The sequence below is a fragment of the Hyperoodon ampullatus genome (assembly GCF_949752795.1).
Source record: "Hyperoodon ampullatus genome assembly, chromosome: 15".
Classification (NCBI taxonomy): Eukaryota; Metazoa; Chordata; class Mammalia; order Artiodactyla; family Ziphiidae; genus Hyperoodon; species Hyperoodon ampullatus.
In genome coordinates, this window is record NC_136928.1 from 57,775,775 (window position 1) to 57,803,577 (window position 27,803).

A 27,803-nucleotide genomic window follows, 5' to 3' on the forward strand; every position below is an offset into this window, starting at 1 on the left:
GATTCGTTCCCATCTGCAGCACAACCCACATGAGGGAAAATGTTTCTTTGGCCTCCCAGTTTCTAGAAAAATCACTGTTCCCTGCACTGATTTTCATAACCATAGAATAAGAGGAATACTACTCTTAAGGTTCTTTTCCTATTTGGAGATCAATATGTCTTTAAGCTTTGAACCTTCTGTGTCATGGTTTAAGCACAAATTTTTCCACAACTCATATTTGCAACATGTAAAATACAATTCTATTAACTGATCCTTTGCCTTAGGGATGTTAGGTATTTGCCTTGGGGTTTTTGAAAGACATATGGCAAGACAGAACTGGCCCCTAACATAGTGTATATTAGTGTGAGAACACTGGGATGAATTAATACGCTAAATGCCTAGGAAGCATAAAATTCACATCCATGTTAAATATGAACATGCTCAATATTATACTGGGGGAATGACCTCAAGGTGGAAGTTTCTGTTCTTACAAACGTTTATTTTCCTCCAAATTTATTGTGCTTTTCTGTAATGCTGTGAAGTCTTCATTTCCCTTTTCCCAGGTGGTGTTCAAAAAGCAAGCTCTCAACCACAGACTAATCTTCATCTTTTCAATGTCTTGTCTGTTGATATAGTTTCATATGTAAGTATTTATATTAGTTTTCCTCAGGGATTTATACATCAGTATATATATATATATATTCCTACACAGATATATACAAGCTTTTTATCCTCATCTTACCACTTGACAATACAACTTTAAGTATGTTTTACACAGCTGTTCCTTGGTCAAGGTCATTTGCAAGAGCAAGTCGGTTTCTGAAGAAATCTTGTTTGGTGGGTGAAGGATCCATTGAGGGATTCTCATTAGTTTTTTCCCTGTATTCTGATCCACTGGACCTAAAATCTCAGCACACAGATAAAGTACAGGTTGATTTGGTTTTAATTGTTTTCAAATATTTTATCTATCCAAATTGTTTTGCAATTGTAAAACAGTTGCCTCCTAGATCTGGAATCATTTTTACTTCCCCTGAATTTCATGACTCAGGACATGTGTAACTAAGATTTGCAGTGAACATAAAGAATTTACCTTTCTAATGCTTTATGGGGACAGTTGTGACAATTGTGTATGTCAGTGTGAGAAATTGTGTAATAACATTGTAAAAGGGGAATAAAGGCTTAGAAAATTCAATAAATCCTATTTTGATTCGATCAAGTAACTACTCCACAAATTAGCAAGGCCCTTAAATTTTAAGGGATGGAATTCATTGTTCTCAACCAAGGTTATCGAGGGCCTTTACTTAATTTGGGCATTACATTACAAACTCTTGCTTTTGCTTGTTTTCATTTTAAAATGAAAAATTTATTGAAGCCAACCACACATATATGCTACATTTGGTAGAATGCAGAAATTAGTACAGTAATCAGATTAGGGAGGTTCTATTATCTCAACCACCACATAGGAGGCCAAGCCCAATCAAGAGGCAACAACTCAGAACAGTCCAATGGAGTCCCCAGTCGAGGGTGTATTCTTCCTCTCTCTTGGTTAAGCCAGTTGGGTAATCCATTCCAGCTCTGCACCTTCTCCAGTTTGTTCATGTCAGAAGTCCCTAGAGGGAGGAGGCTTTCTGGAAATAACCTCTGATAAACTAGGCTGGGGCCCTTTGGCTAGCTTAAACCCTGAGCTAAAATGAGTAAAACTAGCCCAGTGACTTAAGAACGAATATCAAAAGACCTCATGCAAGGTGTATGACAGTGACATTAGACATGAAGTTCTTTGTCCAAAGCTCCTGCACAACTGAGCAAGTTCTCCATATGCCAAGGCAGAGTCAGGCATGCTTCCACTATCCACAAAAGAAAGATAAGTTCTTTCACTATCATTGATACGCTTTGAGTGTCCTCATTGTTGCTATTAGATAAGTTAATTACCACTATCATTTACTGAATTAATTGGGCAGAGTTCAGATTCCTTTACATTATTCAAGGAAAGAAGTTGGATCCACACAAAGGCTAAAACCCTGATGTCTGGAAGCCTGATGACTGATTAGATTTTTTTACTTTTTGCCCTGATATTTGGTATCACAGATGAAACCCTAGCTGCCTACCACACTTTCTACATCTGGTCAGTAAGGAGCACTTTTCCGCTATGTCCCAGTGCATATTCTCTATCCAACCCGAGTACATCTGGGTATTCATTCAATAAGATGACAGCTGGGTGGGGTCAAAGTCCTCTTCCTTTTCAGCACAGAAGACCCCTTGGAACTCTCCCTTGAGACCACCTCCACAGGTCCCACCCTGAAGCTCCAGGCCTTCTCTCAGAACTCCCAGCTACCTTCAGTTCAGATCTTCCCTGGTTAGTACACTGCACCCAAAATGTTAGGAAGATAGATTTTTGACCATGTCATTCTTTCCCCATATCTTCTGTTATCCAGAAGACTAAGAACGCCTAAAGTTTGGGGGGCAGGAAGTAGGAAGCAAGATTTGAATCTGGCTGGTGTTTCTTCTCAATTGTTTTCCCACATGACAGTTTCTCATCAGAAAGTCATTGCTCAAAACTTAAAATCTTTACCTTCCATTTCCCCTCTTAGCTACGTCTGATCTCTCCAAAACCCAACAACATGTCATACTTTGATGGTTCCAACATGCAACTGTTTCGTGTTTACCTGGAAATGGGAAAGCTTTGATGTCACCACCAGCCCCAAGGACCACAGAAATCTTCACCAGTTGCGTTCCCATTTCTGAAACAAATGCCAAAATCGCCCTGTCTAGTTTTCAAAGTCCACAAACTCAGCTTAGTTTTTTCTTTAACTGCTCTTCTCACAAACCACCTTCCCTATGTCTGCAGGTGTGTGAATGGCTCCACAGTTCTTGATATTAACTAACAATTTACTAATGGCTAACTTGTTAATCGTTTTCAAAATCCAGCATTCTACTGTAGCTATGACTAAAAGCTCATTTTTATCCTTTTAAAGATATTTTTAACTGATTTCTTTCTAATGAAATATGGCCACCTCAACTCATGGACTCCTCCAAAGGTGTGGCTCTCGAGTAATGCATGCCTAAATCACTGAAACATAAGCTGCAGAATCTAGGAGAAAGAGCTAGTGTATTTGCTTTTATCCCCTTTCTCGATAAAACAGAAATGGCTTTTGAGTTCCTGGGGCCATTTTGGCTGACTGCAGGGCAGACCTGGGAACACATAAAGGGCCAGGCAGGCAAACGCTTGCTGGGTAAGGGTAGGATGGCTACTAGTACATTCCGACACAGCCATCCAAATATTTGACGGAAAAGAACGGACCTGTCGCTAACTTTCCTTCCACTCAACTGACAGAGATGAAGAAAAATCACAAGTTGGGTGGGTCGTACAAGTAGCAGTTTGCTACGGTAAGCCTTAAAGTTTGTTTGGAGCCGGGGAAGGGAGGAGGGCTGGAATTAGTGCTGCAGGACCCTCTGACTTAAGAAGGGTTGGTTTTCCGATGGAAAGACTCTGCCTTGAAAGCTTTAGAAACATGCAGATGGAGAAGTAAGAGAGCAGGGGAACACCCATCCTGTCGGCCAAGTCAGTTGGCCCAGGTAATCAACAGGGTGACAAATGAACGTTCATTTAATGTATATCTGTAGAGAGGTTACTATGTTCTAGGTACTAAACCTTGTAGCTAGGTTACTCTTACATTTGGATCGTAAGCTCCTAATGACAGTACCTAGAACACTGAAGATCCTTAACTTAGTGACTGATTTCAAATGACCTACTGAGTGACATCTGTAATCAGGTTTAAGTAAATGTTATCCCTTCAGCCATCTCCTTCAGTTTTCAAGTTATACAAGGAAGTGAAATAGGAAATGAGAGAGAACCCCAAAGTGGGTAAGAATGGAGGAAGAACTTGACATAGGCTCTAAGGAGGTAGAGAATGAAGGTGAGGGTAAAGTTATCAATTGATTCTTTAGTAGTCCTTCTTTCTATTACATGGTCTGTTCCATAGCCAAGGCTGAATAGATGCAAAGACAGCTGATAGGACACAAAAGAAGTGGACTCACTGACACTCAATCATATGGGCCCCTGGAGAAGTGCTCTCTCTGCAGTGTGTGGTTAAGAAAATAAGAGATTCTGATGCGACTGGTAGAGGGAGGGTGCTGACTGGGAAGGAGACACTCTGAGGCATGTGAGTTACAAAGTGCTAAAGAGGAAGAAATGGGTGAGGAAACAGAATTAATCATTTGGAAGCCATATTCTTTGTCTTCCACTCCCCCCCAGAGTTGAGGATAAAAAGAGAAAGCATCTACATTCCCTGCCCCTAGACTGTTTTACGTAACCCTTTTTCCCCCATGCACACCCCCAACCAAGACTACTTATTAGCCTAAGTGCAAGATTTATATATAAAGATGAAGTAGCATCTGTCTCAGACTTCAGGACACTCTAGATTTAAGTTTTTGAAAGCCTCCAGAGAGATCCTTGCAGAATGGGATAGTCTGCCTACCGTCCTGCTCAAAGGCAGGGGGGCAAGGATTCAGTCCAGCATCAGTCTATCACATTAGGTCTGCTCCTGTCTTCTAAGAATCGTCATTGAAAACTTTTTAAATCATTTAACATTTTCCAACTTTAAGATATGCAGTCTTTATTCTGACCAATTCTGGGCAGCTCTCAGGGACACATGACCTGGCATCTACCCAGGACAAATGTGTCCGAGATAGAAACAATCAGAGCGTCATCCTTTTCCCCAAATATCTTGGGCATTTTTCAGGATTTTTTTTGTTTTATGATGTCAGCTTGACTCTCCCTTTTGAATTCTTGTGGGTAGGAGCATTCGGCCCTCCCAGCCTCAGAGGGAAGAGAACCCTTTCTCGGGTTTTCTGTTGCATCTGGCTCCATGCCTAGCTTCGTCCCGAAGCAGCATTCTGGGTGGGTGGGGCCACCAGCCAAACAAGCCCCTATGGATACAAAATGTGTGTCAGTGCAGACGGGAGTGAGCCTCCAGAGGGCCGTGGGAGAGGCAGGTGGCGAGCCCCTGATGTGACACACGTGGCTTTTCTGGCACTGGTCCCTTTTGGGCCTCTGAGGCCAGCCTCTGACATGACTCCAGTACCCAGGATGAACCACGTCTTGAAGTCCCAGAGCTTGCTGCCAGCCTGGCCTCCCGACACGTGGGAGGAGAATAAGCTGATTCTCCTTCTTTCTGCTTCCTCCCTGTACCTGTCCGCATGCCTGGCTTCAGGGTGCAAGTTCCTACTAACAGCTGGGACCAACCAAGCCACTCACAATTCCTAGACAAGCATCTCGCACAGCACATGCATATAATAAAGGATGTTCCATTAATGAGAAGAATCGAGGGTTCTCATCTGAGTTAAGAGCCACTGACCTTTCTGTGCTACACTGGGGCCTCCCTGCCCTTCGTCTCTACTTCAGCATAACAGAACAAACTTTCCATGGTTCTTGGATGAAAATATTCAGGAAAAGCTACTAGAGCTGCTGCTTTGTCCCATGCCAAGTCCCCAAAGTGCCCACCGCAGCACCCTGGACACGAGGCGATAAGCAAGCATCACATGATGGTGCTCACAGTTCTACACAAGATGTAAAAAGCCAGGAAAGCCTGCCAGAGGGAGCAGCCATCTGTGTGGCGCCACCTTTACTTCCATCCGTATAACACTTCAAATTTGAAATACAAAGGCAGTACCAGGATTGGTGGCAGCAATTGGATTGATGCAGGAGGCACTCATCTATGAAAAAGGATAAGAGGACTAAGGGGATCCATCTGGCCCTCTAAAAAGGATCCCAAAAAGCTGCAAGAGGGCTGAAAGCAGTTAACCAACATGAAAATTTGGAGAGTCCACAGCAAGTGCTCAGCACTGAACCAAGGGCTGTGGGAGGCTATAGAAAGACAAAATCTGGTCTTCTACATGGTGAGTCTTTAAAATTAGAGGTCCCAGGCCACATTAATTTCTTGTTTCAGGTGTTAAAAAGATGTGATCACCCAGACTGATCTACAATAAAGTCAAACTATAGATAAAGCAAATCTCAGGACTAGAAAGCACTCAAGTGGCAATGATCTCCCACCCAGCGTGGCAATCCCTTTCCCAGCATCCCTGACCAGGGTCATCTAGCTTCTCCTTAAGAGAACCCACTCCCTCATGAGGCAGCCAGCTCCAGTTCCAGGCAGCTGCAGTTTTAGAAAGTTCTTCCTCTTACCCACTGCTCCTAGTTCTGCCCCCTGGATACAGAGAGGACAAGCCCACTCCCTCTGCCTCAGGTAACTGGCAGAGTGTTTTCCTGCATCTCTGAAAAACGGGAATTTGTAAAGGAGCCGTGGTGGATCCATTACTCATTGCTCTCTAACAGACAGCACCCAGTCACTATAAATGGCAGTGGGCAAAAAGTGGCTGTTTTCCTGGGAAGTACTGTGGCTTAAAAGTAAAAATAAGTAAAAATAAAAAGATAGGCTCAGGGCTTCCCTGGTGGCACAGTGGTTAAGAATCCGCCTGCCAATGCAGGGGACACAGGTTCGGGCCCTGGTCTGGGAAGATCCCACATGCTGTGGAGCAACTAAGCCCATGTGCCACAACTACTGAGCCTGTGCTCTAGAGCCCGCGAGCCACAACTACTGAGCCCGTGCGCCATAACTACTGAAGCCCACGCACCTAGAGCCCATGCTCCACAACAAGAGAAACCACCGCAATGAGAAGCCTGAGCACCCCAACCAAGAAGAACCCCCAATCACCGCAACTAGAGAAAGCCTGTGGGCAGCAACAAAGACCCAACGCAGCCAAAAATAAATAAATAGATAGATAGATAGATAAGATAAAATAAAATAAAAAGATAGGCTCAAGCAGTGTCCTTAGGAGTTTGGAGCCCTCAGAAGATTTCAGAAGCCTAAATCTCAGGGTCAGGCTGGAGAGCTGTCTGCCTCCAGTTCTCTCCACCCTGTCAAACCTGTCAGTAGGGGGCTCTCCCTCCCAATGCAGGGGGCCCAGGTTCAATCCCTGGTCAGGGAACCAGATCCCACGTGCACACCACAACTAAAGACCCAGAGCAGCCAAAATAAATAAATATTAAAAAAAAAAACTTGACAATAGGTACTGGGTCAGGAAAGATCTAAATCTATGACCATAGAGAGAGGGGAACAATTCTCAGCTCATTACCCCCTGAATAAAGCGGATCTAGCAAAAGTCATGCATGCACGGGGCTACTTTAGCAAAACTGTAAGGGGACTCATGGAGTGGGGCTGACTGCAGTAGTGTCTCCCCCTTTCCTTCTTCTTCCAGTCACAACAGGTGGACCCAACAATCAGAGACCTACTAATCTCAGTACTACCCTCCCTATCAGAGAGAAATTAGACAAACCATCAAAAAAAAGTCCTCACTCCAGGCCTGCCCCCAATTCTTCCATCAAGACCATTATCTAAATCAGGAGAAAGTGATTTCCCTGTGCTTCGTCACTTAGCAGCGGCTCTGTAAAGTCAGCAATAGTGTCTTTAACTTTTCCATCCACTAAAATGGGAAGATTTACTGTTTAAAACTCACTTCAAGAACCTCCTCTTCCAAGAGGAACTAAGTAGCAGGCAAAATCTCTCTAAGGGAGAGGGAACAGGCCTGAGGACCAGTGGAGAGAGAGACAGCCGTCTTCCAGGCACGCGATGGCTGGACTGGAGGCCCCCCCACCATCGAATGCTAACGCTCAGCTCTTTCTTCTTACATTTCATGCTGGGGTTTGGCCATGGTCTCCCAGTCTGTGAGACAGTGCTAGTAAGTGCGGACCGAAAATGACAGGTGGGTGATTCCACACAGCAAGGACCAAGAATCTTAGAAGGACCACAGGAGGGAGAGGCCTTGTTTTTGCCTCCTATGGAGTATGGAAACTCCATTAAAGTGATTTTTAAACTAGGACCCAAGCCAAATCCATTCAATCATTTCTGCTAGGGAAAACACTGGCAGAAGTCCCCCAAAATATGCACTAGCAACCAGGATGACTATAGGCCCCTACAGGCAGAAGCGCTGTGATGCCTTAGAAAACTTTCCACAGGTGGGGAGATCCTGCTGGCGCACCCATTACACCCAACTCCAATAGTGGATCCCACTCCTCCCAGGCAAAGGGGATTTCCTAGGGGACCTCCTCTGCTCACTCCTCTCAGAACACACGACTTTGGGAACAAGGAAGTAGGGCTAAAAGACAGAAGCAGCAGAGGACAGAGCTGAGTTTACTTTTACTCTACGAGATCACAATGAGAAACATCTTCACCTGGCAGGAATCGTGGCTACTGGGTGCAGGCACTGAGCTTGAAGCAGTTGTGTGAAACCAGGCTACTTGATACTTATTACTGTTAAAACCTCAAGACTTAGCCCACAGGGAAATGAGTTACAATGCTGTCTTGTCTAAGGGCTACTCACTTCTTTTTAAAGAGCTTGCGGAAGGAGCTGCGAAAGCCCCCTTTCTGGTCTTGCCTGGGGTTTTGATCGCTGAAGGATGTTTGTTCACTTTCTCTTTCTTCCTTTGGACAGAATCTCGTGGCGTCTTCTAAATGCATCTCCTGAAAACACAAAAGAGGGGTGTATTTTTACTCTTTTCCAAAGTTAATATTGATCCTGACTATGGGACAATTTTTTTAACTTGTCACTTTCCTCTCCCAACTCCAAAAGGCTAATGGCGGGCACCCTATTCCAACCAAAGCAAACCTAGGCTAATGAAGAAACCAGTAGTTGAAAAGAGGATAATTTTCTGCTGGGTGTAGAAGTATTTTCTACATATCAAGGCAAATAGTCTAGAGTAGGGTTATGATATAACCCTATAAAATATAAAACCTATAAAACCCTATAAAATAGCTACTTAACTTTGAACCAAAAAGAGAAGCCAAGAAGTCAAAGCAAAAACCACCGTGAAACGTTCATGAATTGGATCGGTGAATGCTTGCTGATAGAGAGCAAAGAGTGGGGACAAATTTTTTTCAAGAAACATATGGGTTTGACTTTGAGACCTTAACTCAGGGTTGTAGTAGCAGATCTAGAGAGTCTCTGAGATTCTATGAAGATTCATAACTAAACCACGGAGATCAACACCTTAATGGCTTAGTGTAGCGTTTCTGAAAGTGTGGTCCTGGGGCTACAGGATCAACTGGGGCCTTTATTTAAATGTAGACTCCTGAGCCCCAAGCCAGACTATCTGAACCAGAATCTCTGAAGTTAGGCCTAATGTTTTTGCACACTTAGATTTTGAAAACCAGCAGTTTAAGGTATGTGCCAGCCCACCTGCACTTAATGTTTATACGAATCACCTGGGAATCTTGCTAAAATGCAGATTCTGATTCAGTTGGTCACGGGTGGAGCCCAAATCCTGCATTTATAACAAGCTCCCAAGTAATACATTTACTACTAGCCCAAGGACCATATTTTAAGAAGTGGGCTTTTAGGGACTTTTTAGGACTAAATCTATTAATAGTTTTAGGAAAATCTTTCTGTGGAATCATGATCTTGATAATATCTTGCATTTGTATAGCATTCCATACTTTACGAAGCATATTCACAAACTTTCTTATTTGGCCTTATCCTCACAGCAACCCTGTGAGGTAGGTATAGATTGTCTTATTTCACAGATGAGAAAACTGGAGGCACAGAGAAGCCAAATGAATTGTCCAAAAGCACACAGCTATCTGGCAGCAGGGTCAGGACTAGAACCGGGATCTCCTGACACCCAGTCAGGTTTTCTTTCCACTAAAGCATAGTGTCTTCTTTCTTGACTCTTAGAGACAGAACACTAAAGACTAGGGTTTGGTTGGCTCTGAGGGCAGGGGTGGAAGATACACAGAGTATATTTGAGGAGTTGGAACCCTAGGAACTTTGCACATCTCAGCAGGAAAGAGCTGATATCTTTAAAGATGGGGCTTTTGAAGGGTTAATCTTTTGCAACTAAAACCCCATCTCGCTCTGATTAATGTTTTTTGTCTAGCAATTGTTGAGCTTCCAATTTTTCACACAACTAGGGGAAAAAAGACATTTTTATGAACATGTGAAATAAAAGCATTCTTTGCAGCTTAGACTATACTAGTTATAAGGTTTTGTATGTATATCTCTGCCCATCCCAAGTCTCTTTGAATCGGCACTATTATTTCCTTTCTACTTCCCTTGTTAATGAACTTTTAAAATTTGACACACACCTGTGATTTGTCTAAGAAATTTTACCTAACAGAATTTTATAAAGTTCAGAGTTGAAAATCAGAGGCAGAAGGAAATCTGAGAATCCTGGGGAAACTCAGCAACCTTAGCTGGGCACACTAAGGCGTTTCTGCCCTCTCAGGAAGCAGACACAGACTTTGATTTCTGGAGTCCAGGTGGGTGGCAAGCTCCAAGGCTCTTCATGTTCCTCTGGCCTAATGTCCACCACTCCCACCTGGGACAATATTTACAAGGAAAAACTCACCCTGCCGTTTTTGTAAAAGGCCCATGAGCCTTTTTTCATATTTCCCTACCCCTCTCTTCACTTAGCCAACTTTTAAGCAGCTTTTAAAATTGAATTCAGACGTTCAAACTATCTAGGAGACTTCTCTGACCATCATCACCTTAGGAGGGTTTAAATACCCTCCCATGTGCCTCCACCGTTTATTATAAATCTGTGTTTATGCGTCTCCTTCCTGGGCTAAGCCAGTGGCCTTGGAGGGCAGAGACTGGATGCCCTTTATTTCTGAACCCTCAGCACTTGACACAGAGCCTGGTGCGAGGCAGGTGCTCAGTGTTTGCTGAAAAATGAATGAATGAAAGGAGTCAATGATCTTCGATCTCTTCCCACTCACTTGGAAATAGAAACAGGTGGAATGCAGGGCCCTCATACCTGGGAGAAACCCTTTCTCACCTAGGCAAAGGATCCCTAGTGCTGGATGCAAGGGATACGTCGTGCAGGTAAAGGCAATCCTGGACTGTCATTTTCAAGATGTATCAATCAATACAGAGTTGCCCTGTAAACCCTAACCACCACTTCTAAAATGTTTAACAGGTAGGATGGGGGCACAGGTTAAAGCCACACTGTTACTCCATTTAATCAGAAATTGCCTTTGTTCCAATCACGTGCAGAGAAATTATTTGCTCAGGAACTATTAGTCCTTTCGTGGATGTGTATTTAAATACCTCTTTAAATCTCCCAAGGCTTGCAGACACCAAGGTTAGATATCAAAATACCAAACATCGATATAGAGGCCAAAGAAGGTGTTTGTGAGTCAATGCTTCCTTGACTATTTTGTGTTGTCCTCGTCCCACTGGAGTCTGCCAAGTAAGGTGACACCCTTTTCCAGGCAAAAGGAAAGCAAGCGGAAATGAACTTTGCAGTCAATTTTGCAGGGAGTCCTCAGTGAGACAGGGCAACTTGCCTCCTTCCTAGCTACAAACAAGGGTGCAGGTCGGGGAGTACAGTAGGCTGGCACACAGGGCTCGGTATTTTGAACGTGTAAACAAGGGGTGCGCCTAACAGGCAAAGGAATAAACAGGCCTGGGACTTGTGTGCATTGCCCTGCATGTGAAGTGCAGCTGGGAGGTGCCACAGCTTAAGCAGCAAGGCAGAGAACACCTCTAACTCTTTCACTTGGGGTGGGGGGAGGCGTTTTAAGCAGGTCTACTAGGAGTCCTAGTCTTTCGGTCGTCCTACGTATATAGGTAAGGCATGCTCCTGTGTCCTGCACTGCAGAATGGGCGCTAACGCTCTCCTCCGAGGGCCACTGATAGTCAAGCCTTTAACCCGGGCTCTCCCTCAACATCCTCACCCAGCCCGGCCTCTGCGCCCCCGCCTGGCCAGCCTGCTTCCCCTCCACGCTAGGTGAGCCCAGGCTGCACCCTGGAGATCTAGGCCCGGGGTTGCCATTGCTGTGGGTTTGGGTCGGTTTTACTTTACCCTCCTTACTTCCAAATAGGTCTGCTTTTCGCTTTGGGACCTCTGTTGGGGAAAGAAGGTTCTGGGCGCGCCGCGGGCGGAGGCGGCCGAGCCGTGCGGCTGCGAAGCGCGCTCGGCCTTGAGCGGCGCGCGGCCGCCGCTGCTGCTGCGCGTGCTGTAGAGGCGCGGGGCCACGCCCTCGGGGGGCGGCGCGCGCGGGAACTCCTTGAGCGAGCGGCTCAGGGGCTTGGTCTTGCCGTGCGCATGCGCCGTCGCCTCCAGCTTGTAGGCGCCGCTGCTACCCGCCGGAGACGTGGCGCTTTTGGGCAGGGGCTGCAGCGGGTGCTCGGGCCTTTCGGCCTCCACGGCGAAGCTGACGGGCCGCAGGAAGCAGATGTCCAGGCTGGACTCGGAAGAGGCGGGCGAGCAGTTCTCGAAGAGGGCCGGCGCCTGGAAGGGCTCCTCGTCGTAGGGCGCGGGCAGCGCGAAGATCTCGCCGCCGTACTCGAACTCGTCGTAGGCCGCGGGCACGTAGCCGCGGGCGTCGGGCAGGAGCTCGGCCGGGGCGCGCAGGGAGCGCTCCACGTTGCCCAGCTGCTCAGCCGGAGAAGGCTCGAAGTCCATCTCCGGGATGGCCTGCAGGGGCCCAGCGAGCGCCTTCACGTCCTGCTCGGCGGCACAGAACTGCCCCGGCGCCAGGAGGCTCTCAGGCCTCTCGTGCTTTCTGCCCTCTATCTCCCAGTCACTGGGCTTTCCGGGCTGCATGCTCTCGATCAAGCTTTGCTGTTGTTGGCTTTTCTTCACTGGGGGCATCAAATGTCTTTAAAAGGGAAAGAGAATACAAAACAAGTGTGCTTACGGTTTGTTAGTGCACGCCTCTCACCGAGCAGCGCAAGACCGGGACCAACAAACACTGCCTGCTGGATACCACTTAGGTGCAAACTGCCGACTCCCTCCTCTCCGTCCCTCCCAGCCGCCTACGTGTGTTACCTACCAAGCGCCACAGGCTTCTCAGATTAAGGAGTCCCCACGAGCTCTGGTCCCCCAAGTGGGAGACTGAAAATGACCATCCGTGAAGGGGATGCCGGAAGTACCCGTCTGAGCCCAGAGGCACTGCTCAGAGATGGCTGGTAGGCCAAGGATGCTCATCATTCCCCATGTGGAATCTCCGACCCTTCCCACCACTTGTCAAGGCCCCAAGGCACCTCTTTTCTCTCTTCTCTCCCTTTCTTGCCCTAGCAGAGTCATGTAAAATCATGGAAACAACTTTTGTTCAACTCGTGGATCTTAATGCTTAAGAATTCCCAGATGAAGTAAGTGGAGTACAGTCTTGATAACCGTTGAATCTGAATGTTGGTGTGTGGGGTTTACTGTACATTTTACTTTTCTGTATGTTTGAAATTTTCATAATAAAACTAAAGGGCTTCCCTGGTGGCGCAGTGGTTGAGAGTCCGCCTGCCGATGCAGGGGACACGGGTTCGTGCCCCGGTCTGGGAGGATCCCACATGCCGCGGAGCGGCTGGGCCCGTGAGCCATGGCCGCCAAGCCTGCGCGTCTGGAGCCTGTGCTCCGCAACGGGAGAGGCCACAACAGTGAGAGGCCCACGTACCGGAAAAAAACAAAACTAAACTAAAAATTCCTCGTGGCTACAAAGCATGCTATATAAGTCGTCTCAAACTTCCACCCACAAAAATATTACTGAAATGAAAAGGCTGTCACTCTGAATATGCCCAATTTCATGGAGGATTTTTTGTTTAATCATAGATAAAGAATAACATTGGATACTTGGATAGAAGACCCATCAGATTGGATGTGGTTTGCCAGCTCTGCTGGAATTAATTGCCAGACAGATGTGAGTGGACTACGACACGCTGACCCAAACTGGTTGTGCTAGTTTATTTATTCATACTTAGTTCTACCACAAAAATGCATAAAGAATGCAGATGTAAACGCTAACACTGAGTATCTTTCTCTGGTGGTCTTAAGATGAAAATGAGGTCTCACATTTACAGAGATGAAACAAATAGTGAAATGAAATATTGACTTGAATTCTCTTTTAACTTGGAAGATTCTTGTTGGGTTTTTTTCTGGCTATGTTTCTAACACAGAGTGCAATGGCAGCCATCTTCTTCAGTCTGGATATAATCTCTAGGGATTTCTTTTTTGGGCTCTATTTGTCTCACTTCAAAGTAGAGAATCACTGTTTTAAGAGCTGAAGTGATCCACAAACTAAAATTCCACTTCCTGTCTCCCACTCCCCACCCAGGAAAGGTATTTTTTTCTGTAAGGAGTTCTCTCCTTATAGGACTTCCAGGATTTTCTCTATAGTAAGAAAATCATCCTGGGCTCTATTTATAGAAAAGTGAATGTCTCATAGGTTTTCAGAATGATTATAAAATTTCTCCCTTCTGCCTCCACATTTGCACTTCCATCTCTCACTGACAAGTGTTCTCAATTTTAAGAGATAAGGGCAGAAAGCAAACAGGATTTATTTTGTGTTATTGATCAGTTGCTCCTTCCAGTGACTGTAATTAGCATTCTAAAAACTGTAGGGATTAAACATTGAAGTAATCTCAACTGCCTACCTCTCACTTCATTGTAGTTTTAGAAAAGTAGCTTCTTGCATGATTTCTAAATTTTCCTTAAGATAATAAAACCCAAAGCAGAAATTATAGCCTAAGGAATTAGTTTCCTGAGAATTGTCTATATTTGGTAAATTGGGGGTTTGGAATTTTGAGTTTTGGTTTCCCTTATTCTTCCAGAAGTCCTAGTTTCAAAGGTGGCCAAGTTGACATCCTTCAGAGGTAAAATGAGTTCCAGATATGTAAATAGCCTAATCCTTACCCTAAAGATCATCAAGAAGTTGGCTGAATGAGAATCCAGCTTAGTGTGCGAGAGGGTTGTGTGCAGCGACTTTAAAAGACTGTCAAATCCATCCACTGCCCAGAACAGCTTTCAGAGAAGCTGTCATAAGTGAAGAACAGAGATCATGAAGTCCCTTTCTGAAGAAGCTTCAAGGAGAATTGGGAAGGGCTAAACAGGGTTTAGCCCTAAAGGGTTTCCACCCTTCTGAGGGGTTGTAAAATGCCTTCCTGTCATCTTACAGCACTCCCTTCCACTCTGTCATTGTCCAAACCCAGAGAGACTCATGCTGTAGGTGGAGGGTGGTTATGTGTGATAGAATTGTTGGGAGTAACCTCCAGCCTCTAGGCCTGCTCTTTAACATAAGTGCCGTCCTCTGGGATCCAAACTTCGGGTCAGCTGCTTGCCTGCCACATATGGGCCTGATGGGGCAAGAGGGAGGAAGGAGTCCCGTAGGTCATACTCCTGATACAGGCTGGCCTGCCACCCCACACGGACCACCTGGGAGGGGAGGGCATCGTCATCAACCGTTCCACAGCAACAGGTGCTTACGTGACAGCAGGGCCAGAACTGGGAGCAGAAGAGTAGGGCTGCAGCATCTCTTCGGAGTGGATCCCACTGTCACGGACAGCCTCGGGGCCTGCAGTGGGAGAAGCATCTTGCCCGGCATTTGCACACTGGGAAGCCAGCCCTTTGTACAGCTTCGCCATGGATGACCTAATGGAATGGAGGTAATTATTCTCAGGGTCTACAATGGGAAATCAGCTCTCTGAACACACGTTATACCAAGAAAGGCAGACTATTTCTCAGATGAAGCTCAGCTGTGAAGTTCTCGGTCTCTCCAGGGCTCTCTACAAACCAGGTTGCTTACATAGTAGAGTGCAAGCTGGATGCTGGGTAGGAGTAGGGATGCTGATTAATTGGCTGAATGGAGTTTGGGGGTAAGGGGAGTATAAGGAGAAGTCATCCATTAGAGGAGCCCTGGCTTGGGACATAGCATGTTTCACTGGTGTAAAGCACGCACAGAAATGATTCTGTTTTCCTCATTGGATTGGGATGAGGTTGAAAGAATTCCAGGTTATGAGGAAGCTTTGTTACGAGTTGCTTCTGTTCCCTCATAAGCCCAGATTTTCCTTAATCAGTCCTTGCTGTTTCCTCTTAGTGTGAAGTCCTTTCAACCACCACCCCCTCCCTTATTTGTTTTATTGTTATCCATAGCACTTAAACCATCTAACTTATTTATTAACTGGCTACCCAGGTCTAGAAAGTAAGCTCCATGTGGCAAAGATTCTTGTCTGTTTTGTTCTTTGCAGTATATTCAGTTTGCTGAACAGTGCCTGATATACAGTAAGTGCTCAGTAAATATTTCTTGAATTAATGAAAGAAATCACATTCTGGCCTTTAAACTGCAACTTTAAACCTGGCAAGTTTAGTGAAACAACTATTTTTGAGGTGGTTAGCAACATGAGATAATAGAAGGTCTGCATAAGCGTTAGAGTAAAAGTGCTTATTTTTCTAAATTAATTTCCACTGGGTAGTAAGTACCTCCCTCCTGTAACCAACCAGGTCACCTCTCTTCCCTCCCCTGCTCTCTCTTCTCTTCCGCCTCCATCACTGCATTTCAGCCGCTTTACATTCAATGTGGTTACTTGTGACAAACACTCACATTGACCGTCTGTATCCCTGTTCTCAGAAACCTTTGATCAGCCCTCTAGACTGTATCATCAGAACCTTACTTCTTGAGTTTTTTCCGTTTCTGAATAAGCAAATCCTCATTGCACTGAAACAGCAGGGTGTAGTGTGAGATAAATACTCGCAGGCGTTGAACACACACAAGAAGTAGGTAATAGTCAGGGTGTTCCTGCTCTGTGAACTTCAGGACGTTCTGGATGGAGGAAAAAAGGAAGCAGCATTGCATAGTTAGAATGAAAAGTTGTTTCGTCTCTTCTGTACCTTGCCTTGATCTGTTGTGAGAGTTTGGTAGGCATTTAATCAAAATGATGCAAATAGCCAATTGAATTACAAACTGAAAAGTCAAACTTGCTGTTCTCTTTGTCCATCACACCAAGGGAAAATAATAGTCACTATTGCTCCTGTTCGAGTTGAATTTGAACATAATTCCATCTGAAAAATTAGAAGGATCTACTAATTAGATCTCTGAAGTAATGGAGCCATTCTAACAATTACTCTCTATAGGCACTGCCTTACAACCCAAAGGAGTAAGACCAATGGTGAGAAGGTCAGGCATCAAGGCTGGAAGTGAGGGGATGTTTATGATCAAGCCTGGCCTAGTGGCCCCTCCTGTTACATTGCCTGCTGTGCTATAGTGGAATGTGCATGCTGGTTGGATTTGGGAAAGCTGACAGTTATTGAGTGCTTCCTATTGCCAAGCACTAAGTCCTTTACATTATTTTCTCATTTAATTTTTACCACAACCCAGTTAGATATATGCCATTGTTACTCCAATTAACAAATAAGGAAATCAAGGCACAGTGAAGTTAAGTAATCTTCACTGGGTCACACATCTAATGAGTAGCAGAGTCAGGATTTGAACTCAAGTCAGACAGCAGAATCTGGGCTCTTATTTACTTACTTACAACCTGCTTGCAAGACCTGGGTTTCAGGCCTATATTTTTTCACTGACCAGGTGTCTTAACTTGGGCAAGTTACTTCTTTGGGTCTCCATTTCCTTATCTAAAAAAATGTTAATAATGATACCTATTTCATGGGATTGTTGAAAAGATTAAATTAGATAATTACTGTGAGAATGATTTTAAGATCTAAAGCCACGTACAATTGAAAGTCTTTTTATTATTAATACTGGGCTACTTCTACCTGAGACAAATCCCAAGCATTTCTGAGATGCTTTCACTGAATTACTTAAGAAGATCAGTCAGCAATTACACCAGAACAGGTGGGTGGTGGGAAGAAGAGGGGCTGGTAGGGGTGCTGATGAGTCTCTCTTTCTCAACTCTACTGCCTCCAAGATGCTACAAACCCTGCGGGGAAATGGTGTGAAGAAGTCAGCTCATCAGCTTCTCCATGCTTCTCCTGTGACACAAGACATAAGCACAATGTATTGTAGACCCTTGGACGCAAGCCAAAAGAAAGTAGTAGTCGGGTGAATTTAGATGGCTGTAGAACCAAGGTGGAAGGGACTGAATAGGTATCCAGGGTCTGGCAGGAGCTGCCATAGAAAGATCCTGGATCAGCATAGGTGTGAATTGCTGGTCAATGAAGATAGAACTTCATTTTTGGCATCACGAGCCAAAAATTTTTAGAGAATGAGATTTTAGCTCATACCGCAAGGTGGAGATGGGGTAATCATAACAATCTAAATCATTTAAACGCTTCTTAGAAATATTAATGATTCCTTGACCCTTCACAGTGTCTTTCATTGGAAGCCAAAAACAACTGTTTAGCATGAAAATCAGTTTAGTGGCTTGACCAGCCATACCTACCTGCAGATGTATCAGATATTCAGGGATGCGCTGAACTATGTGAAAAAACAGTGTATAGATGTCAGACTTAATCTCTTCGTCACCCTGAATGAAAGAAAGTTGGAGTCAGTCTTCAGTGTCCCTCCAGCTCTGGCTGTCAAACCCCATTGTCAGTTCCCCCAGAGTAGGAAGGGTTTACTGTCTTCTCTGAAGAGAATTTTCTTCATCTAGAGTGTCATGCAGCATTGATCTGTTGGGGGACATGCTCAAAGAGACAACTCTTCTGTAGCAGGGAGCATGTCCTATACTTCTTTAGAATCCACCCAAGTTTCCCAACGACTCCCTCCTCCTCCCCACCCTCCAACACCATCTTAGCACAGTGGGCATTCAGTAAATTATGTATGAGTTGACTAAATTCATTAAGGTTCTTCAGCCAGTAATCTTTGGTTTCGTGGTTTACGAATAGGCACTAAGGGTGGACTGGAGCCTCATGAGAATGGGGAAGGGAGTATGATTAGAAACTGGTCGGCTGGCCTGGCAGCAGGAAACATGCTGGACCTTTTCCATGTCCCTTCCCCTCCTTTCCCTTTCTCAAATATTTGCTGAGCGCTAACACGTGGCTGGTATTGTACTGGGCTGGGAGCAGTAGGGGGTCGAAGTAGAAAGTTAACAGAGCCTCTCGCCTCTTGTGAAACTTGATTAACTCTTAGCTTTAGAGCTCCTGATACGGTTCTTTTCTATTGACCTAAAATAACTAGAATTGTCTTATATTTATATGTGCTTCTTGAGCACCTAATATATCATTGCAGAAGCAATACTTAAAGCAACGTGACTAGAGCCATTTTATAATCTTATAAACTGACAGATACAGGATAACATGAATTTAATATTCAGTTCGTATTGTCTGAGCCTGTAAAACCCAAAACCCCTCAAGGCTGCAAGCTGCAGTCTGAAGATCTCTGCTTAGAATAGCTGTTTACTTTGTCTGTATTTCCCATGGAATGGAACAGAAGGTCAGTAAGGAACAGCAAAGACCAAAGCAATGGCACTGATCCTTGAGTGGGCTCCTTTGACCCCAGGGAGGAGTGTCAGTGGCTCTGTTCAAGCCATTCCCCAGCCTGGAGAACAAGCTCAGAGTGCATGTGCTGTAGTTTCTGGGCAGATGAGCAACATCATATAGTCACACATGTAACCAAAGGACAGTGCACACATACCTCCTTCAGAACAACCACGTGAACCAAAGAGATGCATTCTGGCAGGTCCCTCAGGTAAGCAACATAATAATCCAAAAAATTATTCTTGAAAACAAGCAGAAAAAGGCATGGTAAGAACCTGGAGACCGGAATGATAACAACTAATATGTTTACAGAGTCATGCATATTAAATGGAGTACTTTGCAGAGATGATTTTAATCATTCATTTAATGTGTTTAGTAAATTTTTTTTATTCACCTTAAAAAATCTTTTTGGTTTTAAGGAAAATATTCCTGTGGATTTGGAAAACAAAACTCAGTATCCCTGCTTTAACGAGAGAAAGTGAAATGATAAACCAAAGCAGAGGGAAGGGGCCATGTAAGTTGAAAAATAATTTTAAAAGCTGTTCAATGATAAAAATGCATATTTTGTTTTTTAATTACTTTCATTAATGATGAAATGCTTCAATCATCTACATCTAAATGAGGAACTTTGTCCAACTCACCTCATAGTTTCTAGACCAGGGATTCTCGACTTTTTCCACTAATTGCATATTCACCTATGGAATATCCCCTCAGGAAAACAGTTCTCACCTTTCAAAGTTATACTCCCATAGATATAACAATTTTCAGCTCAAGAAAGCATACTGAATACAAATGAGTAAAAGTGATATTAGAGGGATAGTATTACATCCACTCTATACAAGTAAATAATTTGTAAATTTTGTATTATTAATCACAGCTGAGAATCCTCGCTATGCAGAGGTTAACTGCAGGCAAAATCTGGCTTGCAGACCAGTTTTAATTAGCCCACACAATGTTTTTAAAATAAGAAAATTTCATACAAAATTCTGGATTTCCAGCTTCTCTTAAAATATCATAAGTTCTGGTAACTCTAGTCCTTTTTCCCTGCATAACAATTGGATAAGCTGAGTAGCTATTCTTTGTTGAAAGCATATGTGCTCCACTTAAGCTCACTTCCCCGCAGTCCACATTGTTTTACATTCAGCTCACTTCAACTCACTAATGTCATTGTCTGGCCCTATAGGCATTTGAGTTTGCAACTTGTGGCCTAAATCATACTTTCTTTGAAGAACATTATAGAGATTTCAAACCTTAGCATCCTTTCTCCAGGGAAGTGAAAGCAAAAAACATTCCAGACAAATAACTGCCCATCACATTTTTAAAAATCTCTAGGAAATGAAATTGTGCATGAAAGTATATACATATATACAAACTCTCATATATTTATGTTATATGTATGTATGGATATATATGTGCATGTATATATATTATACACAAATACACATACATACACATACACGTGCATATTCAATGGGGGCAGTTACAGTACAGTGGAAAGTGATGATCTGGAAGTTAAAAGACTTGGGTTCTAGCCACAGACCTACAAATATCTAGATAGCTGGGTGATTTCAGCCAAGGCTTTTAGTTTCTCTGAACTTTATTTCATTATCTGTAGAATGAGGAGGTTAGACTAGATCTCAGGAGTTCCTCTAACTCTGAAATTCACTGATTCTAGATTCTCTATTAAGAGAAACAGACAAGGGAGACACAGACACATATAATTCAAGTTTATAAAGGATTAAGAAAAAAACTTACCTCATCATTTGTTAACTTAAGGAATAAATCTCCAAGGACCCCTTGGCGTGGCCACTTCAAGACCCTTTCCTGCAGAGCATGAAGCAAATCCAGGTGCTGCTGGACAAGGTACCGTAAAGAGCCAGGGAAGAGGCTTGGAACAGAATAGACACACAAACCAGGTGTAGAGAAGAAAAGGCTCTACAAGAATATATGGAGCAGGTCCCATTTTCCCAGCCATTCAAAATATGTTGAGTCACAGGTCTGCCTTTAGTATTCAAAAAAACAGTCTGTCATCATCAACCTCACAGCAGATATCCTCAGACTATAGAAAGACCCCTTTACTGATGGCTCCTATACGAATGTTATTGAACTAGTAAAGGGCACATCACTCTAATGGCCTTTTTAAAGCTTACCTGGTACACTTTTATTTACGTGACAGTGGAAATTTTAAGGGAAATCTTTTTCAAAGTTTTAAAGTTATTCCCATTTGATGTGCAAATTGTCTATTCTAATTAATGTTGCAGATGAGGACACTAAGGTGGCACTGGGTCATTCTCAGCTACTGGGTAGGAGACTGTACTTAGATAAGGAGGAATTTTGTTTAAAGCTGGCAACTGAAAGCTCAGGATGAGGGCATAAAAGTGTTCCTTTTCCCCTTTCCTTCAGTTTCTAAGAAGAATCTGGGCAAAGATGGAGTCTTGCCGGGGGAGGCTACAAACTAGGTCTGGCCTGCTACTCCCAGGAGTTTTGCTGAGCCCCCTTCCTGCTCTCACATCCCCCCAGCCATCTCAGTGTGCCTCATTGTTTTCAGAGGAAATGAAGGAAAGAAGAGAGAAGTCAGAGGAGGATGGGGTGGAGAGGAAAGACAGAAAGAGAATCATAGGAGGAAGAAGAAGGGGGATTGGATGGAGAAGGGAGGTGAGCAGAGGCCTGTAGGAGCGAGGAAGGAAGAAGCAGGAAGAGTGAAGTCTTATTGGGCGACAGCAAGGATTTCAGCTCCAGCTTGGTAACTTAGGGAAATTGAAAATAGGTTCCCCTGTGCTTTTAAGACCACAAGGTTTTTGGGGGGGTTTGTTGGCTGGTTGGTTTTTTTGTTTGTTTTTTCTTTTAGGTAAGAAGTAGATTTATTAATATCCTTTGTAAAGAGGTTGTAGGAGAATGGGGTGCAAGAGGGGCTTCCCTGGGGCGCAGTGGTTGAGAATCTGCCTGCTAATGCAGGGGACACGGGTTCGAGCCCTGGTCTGGGAGGGTCCCACATGCCGCGGAGCAGCTGGGCCCATGAGCCACAACTACTGAGCCTGCGCGTCTGGAGCCTGTGCTCCGCAATGAGAGGCCGCGATAGTGAGAGGCCCGCGCACCGCAATGAAGAGTGGCCCCCGCTTGCCACAACTAGAGAAAGCCCTCGCACAGAAACGAAGACCCAACACAGCAAAAATAAATTAATTAATTAATAAACTCCTACCAGCAACATCTTCTTTAAAAAAAAAAAAAAAAAGAGAATGGTCATGTCCCAGGTCTCGGGCGGGTCCCTGGGACAGGCTGCCAAGTAAGGGTCCTTGGCTTTGCGCAGCAAAGAATTCAAGGGCTAGCCATAGTAGAGTGAAAGCAGAGATACACATCCATAGGCAGAATGCAGTCTGTCTCAAAAGGGGAGGGCGGCCAAGACCACAAGTTTAACAAAGATGAAAGTGATGGCCTGCTTGTTGCTGAGAACCAAACTTATTTGGATATTTCCCCAGGGTCTACTGAGAGTAAATTAGTGGACAGTTGGGGTGCTTTGCCAACCGCAAACAAGCAGACCTTTGTTGAGAACAGAAGGAAGGACGCCAGTTTGAAAGGAGGTGTGTTTTCAGCCCATCTCCAGGCAAAAAAGACTCCCCCGTGGTCGTAGCTCAGAGAAGACACACAAATGCCAGAATGGGATACCCAGCCTCCTGTGAAAAGATACAAGGATTCCTTCCACGCCGATCTGACCACCCCCTGTGCCTCCACACATGCAGAGCCAGCTGATCCATAAGCATGGGACGAGAGGCCTGTGCTAGGCTGGTGCAGTGGGCTCAGAAGATCTAAGTAATCCCTGTCCAGACCAAAGGGAATTTGGAGGAGTGACTGGGAGACAGTCTTGACTGGGAGAAGACCTTAAAGCTGATGGAGGAAAGCACAACTGATCAAACTGAAAGAGTGAAACACTGCACCAGCAAAAGATCTAGATGTGAAAGATTTCTCCCCACCCAGAGGCTGACGGTGACTTTGGGTAATATTCCTGGTGTGACACTGAGACATGTTAGGGCACCGTGGTGAGATATGACTTTCTGATGGGTTGTCACTGTAGGTTATATAATATGTCTTGGGTTATCTCTTTTCTTTTTCTCTCCTTCCTTCCTTTCCTGTCCTGTCCTTTCTTTTTCTTTCCTTTCTAGAAAGCTGCCTTCTGCTACACTGTGACCAGTGTACTTGCAGAGTTGGCAGCTGATAACTTGGTTAGAGTCCAGATGTCTCCTGGACTGTCCACTGGGCTAACAGTAAGGTTTCAGGATGAAGGTCAGAAAAGGCTAAGGCTCCCATGAAGCATCATGGAAGCATGTAAGTTACATGAGGAGCAATGGTTTACAGTGGGTTCTGTACCAAATATTGAAAACAGGCTTTAAAAATTTTTTTAATTTAATAAGGTTAATATTTGAAATCAGGGAAGAGTGTGGACGAGGTAAGCCAGGAAGTGGAGAGCAGAGGGAGAAAGAAGCAAGAAGCATAGACACACTTAATCTATTTCACTATTTTGCCTGGAGCCAGACCTGACTCCCAGAAGCAAGTTTTTCATTAAGACAAAAGTATTACATGCTCAACTTATTTTCTATTCCTTACCAGGGGTGAGATTATGGCAACATGAGTAGTTTAGTCTTTCTAAAGCCTTCAAAGTAATTTCAACTCCCGCAATACAGTACCCAAGCAATGAGAAAAATAAACTAAAAGCAATCAATGAAAATCCAGTTACAGTTTCAAATTAATAACTTAGCTCTTAAGTCAAAACAGCTCCTGAGCTTCAGCTGCAGGGTGAGGCATCGATAATTAAAATATGTGCCACCTGGTGGTGATCTGAAGCACACAGCTCGCTGAGTTCTTGGTAGAGGTGGCCCTGGAGTTTAGCTTTTAAGGCTAACTGGCAATCCTGTGGAGCTGACTTTGTCCCTCCTGATAAGGGTTCAGACAGGACTGTTGGAGCCTGAGGTTGTGGCTCTGTGTGCGTGAATCATACCGGAAAAAGCCAAGAACTCCAACTTCTGTGATCCTCCTACAGATGGACAACAGCCTGCACGTTCCCCTCAGGCTTCAGCTGGCAGCCTTTGCCCCTGCAGCGTCAGGCCCTTTTAGCCAGGGGCAGGGTTGGCTTGAAACAGCCTGAGGAGACTCCTGAGTGCTTCATGTTTTTCTGCAGAAAACCTGAAGTTTTATTTTATAGGCTTGAGAAGACATGGCAACCTCAGGTTTGAGTGTCAGGTATGTAGTTGCAGTGGGTGTTGTTTTCACCCGCAGGTGACTTTTCAGTGAGGGTAGAAGATGCAGAAGGCTTGCAGTTTGTGATGGGAAAAATAGTAAATGTTAATAAATAATTTTTGTCTTTGCATGGGAGGAAAAATGCCAGTAGGGAAGAGGAATAATCTCATTCTGTTTTGTATTTCATTCAGCTGGTCTACTTAAATAAAGTACACCTGGAGGCTTCAGAAAGCTTTAAAAAAAAAAGAAACATAGTGAGTAAAGGAGGAGGATGAAGATCTAACCCCAGGTAGGAGAAGGGCAACACTGCAAACCCCAGAACCAGAGATTAGCACTAAGAGTACTAAGTTGAAGCTTTTCTCTTCTTGGGCTATGAAAACAAAAAAGAGGGTTGCTTAGCAGATAACTAACATGAATAGCATTATCATGGATATGAGAAATAGCCATTGTCTTACTTTCACTGAGGATGGCATGATAGTTTTAATTTTTTTTAATCTCAGGATTTGGGGGAAAGGCCCACTTCTTCCTCAGTAATGGGTCATGAGAAGTAGAAGTGAGGGCAAGTAGAAAAGAGCTTCCGTGAGCTAAGAATATATCCCTACCTGACAAGTCAGCTGAGATCTGAAGTAAGAACTTATGGGCGGTTAAGAGAGAAGCATAAGTTGTGAAATAGGAAGAGACAAAGTCGGCTTCTGGCTGAGGCACTTGGCATATTGCTGTTAGTCAAGGTGGTATCTTTGCAATCACGTGGTCCTTAGGGAAGCAGTGTGATGTTGAAAGAGCAGAAGACACAGGGTCAGACAGGCCTGGGCTTGAGTTCTGGCACCTATTGGTTTTGTGGCTTTAAACCTCTCTAGACCTGAGTTTCTTCATCTATAAGGTAGGATTCACAGGGTTCTTGTGAAGATTTCATGAAGTTAATATACATGAAGTGCCAAGCATGGGGCCTGGTTACTGTATTCCAGAGCAGACAATCCTCTCTTTCTCTCTCCTTGCTCCATCCCCACATTCTCAGAGACTGGAAAGAGATGCTGCTGGCTTAGAATCTTAGATGTGGAGGCAAAGCCCATCAAAAGGTATACTGGGTTTTAGATTGGTTTTTAATGTAAACTGAGCAAGTCTTTGGCAACAGCAAGGTAGCTAGAGGCCAGAGAGACTTCTCAGAGGGCTGAAGGGGCAATCTGGGAGGGTAGGACAAGCTCGATTGGGGTGAAGGAGGGGGAATCAAGTGGCCAGAAGGGAAAGGAAGGACCAGCAAGAATCTAGGTGGCCGCTGAGAGAAAGCAAAACCCAATCCAGAGCCTCTCTTGTTCACAGCTTTAAGTGTCACATTACCCTTTCTGCTCCTTGCTGCTTTCTGTTTTGTTTACTTCATAATTCTTCTTTTTAACAATGAATATTCCTTTTTTTAAAGAAATTTATTCCTTTTTATTTATTTATTTTTTACATTTTGGCCACACCGTGCGGCATGTGGGACCTTAGTTCCCCAACTAGGGATCGAATCCGCGCCCCCTGCATTGGAAGCACGGAGTCTTAACCACTGGACCGCCAGGGAAGTCCCAGTGAAACAATTCTTGAAAATAGTTAAGCCACTGGTGGATTTGTCAGGGAATATTTTCTTACCTCAATCACCCAGATAGGGGGAGCATTGCGTTTTGGTGACTGGGTGTACTGCTGGCAGCTGCAAAGCCAAGTAAGATTGGGGGGTGGTGGTGGTGATAAGAATCAGGAAAACATAGTTAGGGCATCCCACGGTTTATGAGCCACCAGTGTATATTACCCGACAGAATGCTTAGAGTCGCGATGCTGTATTTGTCTCCAGTAGTCTATCATCCAGACTTTTCATTTATTTGGATTGGCCTTTTCCTCAGTTGATCTGGATTATTACATCTTTATTACATTAGTCTTTTCCCACCAAATCATAGGTTCTCTTTCCTGCTTTCTCTCAACAGAGAGGCAAGCAGAGCAAATCTGAAGTTTGGAAAGAGATATAGATGGAGGAGTGTTGTACCGTTGGGGCTAGCAAGCTGTTGTAACACATCACAGGCCCTCTGGAAGCACTGCGCCACAACACAGGTGCACACACGCATGACTCACACGTCATCCAGGATCACGTGAACAAATAATGAAAAAGGTCCAAGTTCATAGCTATATCAGCCCTGTATCATTTATCTAATGGCCACTTCAGACCTCCATTGCATCCATTCCCTGTACTTTCATGAGAAGTGATTCCAGGGGGTCTTCCAGGACCCCAGTGGAACATGCAGATGGCAACAGACAGGAATGCCTCCCTCACTGTAGCATTTATTCCTCTTTTAGGTTCTTAACAGACAGGCCAGGGACACTGAAAGCCCCAGAGACTACACTCATTTTCTTATCTGCTCAGAATCTAAATTTGAGACTTGCCAAGGGTTACCTGCTGTCACTGATATTCTCTTTTCAAAGACTATTTCTGGAACTCTTTACAGGTCCCAGAATTCCCAAAGTGGAAACAATAAACAACTTACCTTAAATTTTAATCAATCTGAAAAGCAAAGGCAATGAATACATGGATACCTTCTCTCTTTGGAATTCCTCTTTCCATCTGACCCCTGGAATGTTGCCTTGATCTTCAGGATCAGAGAGATGTTAATGACATATTTTCTTTCTGATTCAAGCAGTTCCAAAGCCACAGTCTGTCTTTTAGCTTTAAAAACAAACCAAGGAGGGAATTTTAGTTAACCACTCTTCCCTGAAACCCCATTAAGTGTTAGAAAGCAATCAAGAGATATTGAAAGCAATATAAAGAGAAACCAACAAGTTTTTGGAAGATGTAAAACAGAATGGATGCATGTTTATTAATTCAGCAGAGTAAAGGGCACAAAACCCTTTACTTTGGTGTTTTCATCTGAGGATGGGAAATCGGCTGAGAAGCAGAAAGGCTCAAGGATTGGAGGCACCAAGGCACCACAGAACGTACAAAGAAGGGGCAATGCTGTAAGCAGGAGAAATAGTCTATATAAAGTGCAATTGAACCTCCAGCTCCCCATCCCCATGCCAGATGGCTTCCTCGTTTCCGATGGGAAATGAGAAAAATTAAACTAGAGAAGCCTGAGTCTCTGGTATCTGAGCTAAGGGACTCAGAGAAGGCTTGCATACGGGTCAGACTCCTCTCAGCCTCTTCCAATGCAGGTCCCAGAATGCCAGCAGCCAGACTTACACTGTCCAGGCAGGAGAGGGGAGGACCTTCCACTGGAGAAACTGAACTGCCCAAGTGAAAAAGATCTACAAACACTGACATAAAGAGGTCACCTATCAAAAAGGTAATTTGCCAGCTGTTTAGCAGATAATGAAGCCCACTTATTGATAAGCTTAACCAACACGAATTTTCAGGTTTATTTAAATTTAGGGCCTTTTTCTT

General features: G+C 44.3%; 1 protein-coding gene across 2 annotated transcripts in view; it reads right to left on the bottom strand.

The window, feature by feature from the left end:
* Positions 1 to 749: 749 nt before the first annotated feature.
* Positions 750 to 27,803, bottom strand: part of ARHGEF33 (Rho guanine nucleotide exchange factor 33) — a gene marked incomplete at both ends in the record, with an annotated part of 46,681 nt that continues 19,627 nt past the window's right edge. Inside the window, 9 exons of one of the 2 annotated variants that reach the window (XM_079720846.1) lie at positions 750 to 879; positions 8,356 to 8,495; positions 11,837 to 12,635; positions 15,230 to 15,394; positions 16,414 to 16,562; positions 18,139 to 18,222; positions 19,332 to 19,415; positions 20,930 to 21,062; positions 26,960 to 27,089. In XM_079720846.1, the coding sequence (XP_079576972.1) occupies positions 750 to 879; positions 8,356 to 8,495; positions 11,837 to 12,635; positions 15,230 to 15,394; positions 16,414 to 16,562; positions 18,139 to 18,222; positions 19,332 to 19,415; positions 20,930 to 21,062; positions 26,960 to 27,089 (1,814 nt within the window). Of the gene's footprint in view, positions 880 to 2,665; positions 2,718 to 8,355; positions 8,496 to 11,836; positions 12,636 to 15,229; positions 15,395 to 16,413; positions 16,563 to 18,138; positions 18,223 to 19,331; positions 19,416 to 20,929; positions 21,063 to 26,959; positions 27,090 to 27,803 lie in introns of those variants that run through there. The other variant, XM_079720847.1, reaches the window with a different exon arrangement.